This window comes from Carcharhinus amblyrhynchos, chromosome 9 (genome assembly GCF_965287045.1).
Source record: "Carcharhinus amblyrhynchos chromosome 9, sCarAmb.v2.hapA, whole genome shotgun sequence".
Lineage (NCBI taxonomy): Eukaryota > Metazoa > Chordata > Chondrichthyes > Carcharhiniformes > Carcharhinidae > Carcharhinus > Carcharhinus amblyrhynchos.
Window position 1 is genome coordinate 5,694,371 of NC_137332.1, and position 4,469 is coordinate 5,698,839.

The 4,469-nt window shown below is 53.3% G+C and overlaps 1 protein-coding gene across 1 annotated transcript in view; it reads right to left on the reverse strand.

The window, feature by feature from the left end:
* samd13 (sterile alpha motif domain containing 13) overlaps positions 1 to 1,666 on the reverse strand; it is a 69,068-nt gene extending 67,402 nt beyond the window's left edge. Inside the window, exon 1 of the mRNA XM_080196490.1 lies at positions 836 to 1,666. Within this exon, the coding sequence (XP_080052616.1) occupies positions 836 to 1,564 (729 nt within the window). The 5' untranslated portion in view covers positions 1,565 to 1,666. The remainder of the gene's footprint in view (positions 1 to 835) is intronic.
* Positions 1,667 to 4,469: the final 2,803 nt, after the last annotated feature.

Sequence of the window (4,469 nt, forward strand, 5' to 3'; positions counted from 1 at the left end):
CCCTCAGACAAACTCCTCCATTCCCATGCAGTGACACACCTTCCCTGATATATACATCCATACTGCCCCTCCACACAGAGGTACACACCCCCATTCCCATGTGCACACACCCTCCCTGACACAAACACACCCAGAGACACTCCCACCCACTTCCATACACAGAGACACACTCCCCCACACACAGACAAGCTCCCACCCTCCCTCTCTCCCCATACACTCCCCCCCCCCCCCACTCCCCATCATATCCACACTCCCTCCAGTGTGGGGGGCAGCAGATCCTCACCCCCACACACATTCTCTTCTCCCCCCCCGGGGGGGGGGGGCGGGCAGCAGTCCCTCACCCCCCCCCCCCCACACACACACACACACACACTCCTCCCCAGGGTGGGGGGCAGCAGTCACTCACCCCCATCCCTCACCCCCCCCACATACACACACTCACCCCCCCCCCCCACATACATACACACACTCCTCCAGGGTGGGGAAGGGGGGCAGCAGTCACTCTCCTCATTCTTCACCCCCCCAACACAACACACACACACACACTCCCCCCAAGAGTGGGGGGCATCAGTCACTCTCCCCCATCCCTCAACCCCACACACACACACACACTCCCCCCAGGGTGGGGAGGAGGGAGTGGGGGGAGGAGGGGGAGGAGGAGGAGGAGGGGGGGGGGGGGGTGGGGGTGGGGGGGGGGAGGAGGAGGGGGGTGGGGGTGGGGGGGGGAGGAGGAGGGGGGTGGGGGTGGAGGGAGGAGGGGGGGGGGGGGCAGCAGTCACTCTCCCCGCGGTGGGACACCACAACAACACTAAAAAAAATAAGGCCAGTTACAAACCGTGTGTCCGCCCAGGGGCCGGGCTGCAGCTCCGGCTGCCGGCGCTCTGCTCTCGTCGCGGCCGCGGGGCGCCGGGGACGGGGGAGACGTGGCTGGGGGGGGCGGCGGCGGCGGCGGCGGTAGCGGTGACGGCGGCGGTGGCAGCAGGTAGTGGGTGCCGGAGGCGCTCTGCAGCAGGCGGCCCCGGTGCACCTCCCGGCGGAGGGCGAGCTGCAGGCGGCCCTTGGCCAGCTTCCTGCCGGGGGGCTGGCAGCCGCTGATGTACTTCTCAATGTCCCGCAGGCTGACTCCGCTCCTGGCCGGGCTGAGGCTGCCGGGCTCCCGGTCCCCGGCTGGCTGCTGCTGCTGCGGCTGCTGGGACTGGGACTGGGACTGGCTCCGTCTCTGCAGTAGCAGGCTCTCCACCGCCTGCAGCAGCAGCAGCCCGCTGCCGGCTCCCTGCACCTCGGAGCCGGAGCCGGCACCACCACCGCCGCCGCCGCCGCAGCGCTTCCGCTGCTTGTTCTTGTACCACTTGGCCGCGTTGCGGTAGCTGTTGGAGCCTTTGTAAGCCACTTTGACCACCAGCTCGGCTCGGACCAGCTTCTCCAGCTGCTGCTGGGTCTCCGCCGGAGACAGCCCGTGTCTGCGCTCGATCATCCGGCAGATCCGCTCCACGTCCGGCCGGGCTTTGCGGGAACGCAGAGAGTCAATGGTCTCCAAAATCCACTCTTTGTATTTTATCTCCATTTCCTAATGGGGAAGACAAGAAACCCACACACACACACAACAAAAAAAATAAAACCAACAGGACAACTTCTGCTCAATACACACACAAAGATCCAAAACGTGTTGCTTCTCCACCACCCCCCAAAAAATAGCAAACTGATTTATTATTTCTTTTTTCCCCCCCTTCTCTTCCAAAATAACTCAAAAAAAGAGAGAAAGGCGGAAGATGAGTTGTACGCTTGCGTTATTTCCGACCCCCTCCCCTTCCCAACCCCCAAGAAATTAATCCAAAGAGGGGTTTTTTTTTTGTCCCAAAAAAAGATTATTTCAATTCTTTTTTTTTACAAAAAAATAAGAACTGCGCCCCTTTTCCAAGCCCAGGAAACAATGGGCGCAGCGAGACTGACTTGGAAGGGAGAGAGAGAGAGAAAAAGGAGGAGGGGGGGGAGTGAGAGAGAGAGAAATGTGCCTTTTCTTCCCCCCTCATAGCTATCTCTTATTAATTTCCGATTTGCAAAACTTGCAAAGCCTTTATTATCATTATTTCTCTCGATCTCTCTCTTTCTAAAGTCTCCATTCCTGGTTTTTTTTTTGTTCTCTACCTTCCCCCAAAATAAGAAGTAGCTGGTTAAATGAATGAAAGATGCAAACACACGCAAGCTGGATCCGCTGTGAGTGAGAATGAAGCGGCTGTGTTAAAAAAAAGCGCAGCCAATTCTCTCTCTCTCTCTCTCTGTGGCAGAGACAGTGGAACCTCACCCACAGAGGCTGCAGCACGTTCAAATATCAGGGAAAAGAACCCCCTTCCCCACCCCTTCCCAGCACATTTCACCCAAACACCCCCCCACCCACCCCCAAACAAGCCCCTACAAAAATCCCCCTCCCTGCCGCTCCTTCAATGGAAAATTTGCAAACATTTTCCAGCTCTTTATTTTCCCTCCCAGTTTCATTATTTTTTTTGGGAGGGAGTGGGTTTCAGATTTTCCAGCAAAGCTCTCCCCCCCCCCCCGCTCCTGTTAATGAGTAAAGCATCTCCCACTTTAATAATTTCCCCATCCCATGCTTTTATTTTTCTCTCGTTCTAGTTCTCACGCTGAAAATGCCGCTGCGATTTCCGCGCCGAGGGTTTTTTTGTGTGTAAAAGCTAAGAAAAGAGGCAGAGGTTAAGCTAGGGGTGGGTTTTTTTGGGGGGGGGGGGTTAAATTATTATTTTTTTTCTTCTTGCCTTTCTTTCTCGGCGGCTGAAGGAGCCGCAATTTAGGAACCTTTCCCACTTACCTTCTTCATTGCAATGGGGGAAGATGTGAACTCAACTCTGTCTCTCTCTCTCCCCCCAGCCTCAGTTTGTTGTGAAATCAAAACGTGTTTCACTCATTTCCGCCCTTGCCGGAGTCTCCATCCTGCAACCGCTGGCCACAGTTCAGCGCTTCGGGATCTCTTGCACAAAATCAGTGTGATCACACAATAAGGTGGTGGCAGTTTTTTAATAACGCAGGCATTAACTCAGTTCACAGGAGGAGGGGAGGGGGGGGGAGGGGGTGGGGGTTTGCAGGAGGTGTGAAAGAACTCGCAATTGCAGAACTTGCAGAATGTACTCTGGGTGGGGGACTGAAGTGTCCATCACCCAGAGTGCCCAGGATGGCACCACTACTGACCCGAACTGGTCCACTCCTGCAGGGCATCGGTGCCAGACTGGGACTGCCGCAGAGGGCGAGGGGACCAACCTGGGCAGAAACATATTTGACCTAATCCTCACCAACCTGCTGGCTGCAGATGCAACTGTCCAGGACAGTATCAATAGGAGTGACCACTGCACAGTCTTTGTGGAGACAAAGTCCTCATCTTCTCACTGAGGATAATTTCCATCATGTTTGGCACTATCACCATGATAAATGGGATGGACTTTGAACAGATCTAGTAGTTCCAGACTGGGCTTCCATGAGGGCCTGTGGGCCATCAACAGACACACCTGACAAAGGGGCATCCAGCGTTCCAAAAGCTAATGGCTTTTGCTACCTGTTGGACGCTACTAAATAAACCTGTTGGACTTTAACCTGATGTTGTGAGACTCCTTACTGGGCCATCAACAGCAGCAGAATTGCACTCAACCACAATCTGTAACCTCCCGGCCCGGCACATCACCCACTCTACCATTACCAAGCCAGGGGTTAACGCTGGTTCAATGGAGAGTGCAGGAGGGCATACCAGGAGCAGCACCAGGCATAACTAAAAATGAGGTGTCAGCCTGGCAAAGCGACAACACAGAGCTACAAACAATGAGAGCAGCAAATGATAGGTAGCCAAGTGATCCCACAGAAACACATCAGATCCAGTCGCGAATGACAATGGAGGATTAAACAATTCACTGGAAGGAAAGCTCCACAAGTATCTGCATCACAAAAGGAGGAAGGCAGAAAGTCGGAAACTACAAACCACTTAGTTTAACATCTGTTGTTGGGAGATTGTTAAAATCCATTTTTAAGGAAGTAATAACAAGACATTTGGAAAGTCAAAACGCAGTCTGTCAGAGGCAGTGTGGTTTTATGAAAGATAAATGGTGTTTGACTAATTTGCTAGAGTTCTTTCAAGATGTAACAAAGCAAGTAGATAATGGGGATCCTGTAGATGTAGTATATCTGGACTTCAGGAAGGCAAACCTCATGCACATGAGGTTAGGGGTAATTTATTAGCTTGGAGAGAAGACTGGCTAACTGACGGAAGACAGAGAGTTGGGATAAATGGGTCTTTCTCTGGATGGCAAGATGTAACTAGTGGACAGCCACAATGTTCGGTCCTCAGGCCCCAACTATTAACAATCTATATTTATGATTTGGATACAGGAATAGGAGGTACTAAAGCTAACTTTGCAGATGATACTAAAGTTGTGATAAAGAAATAGGCAATTTACAAATGGTTATAGATAGAT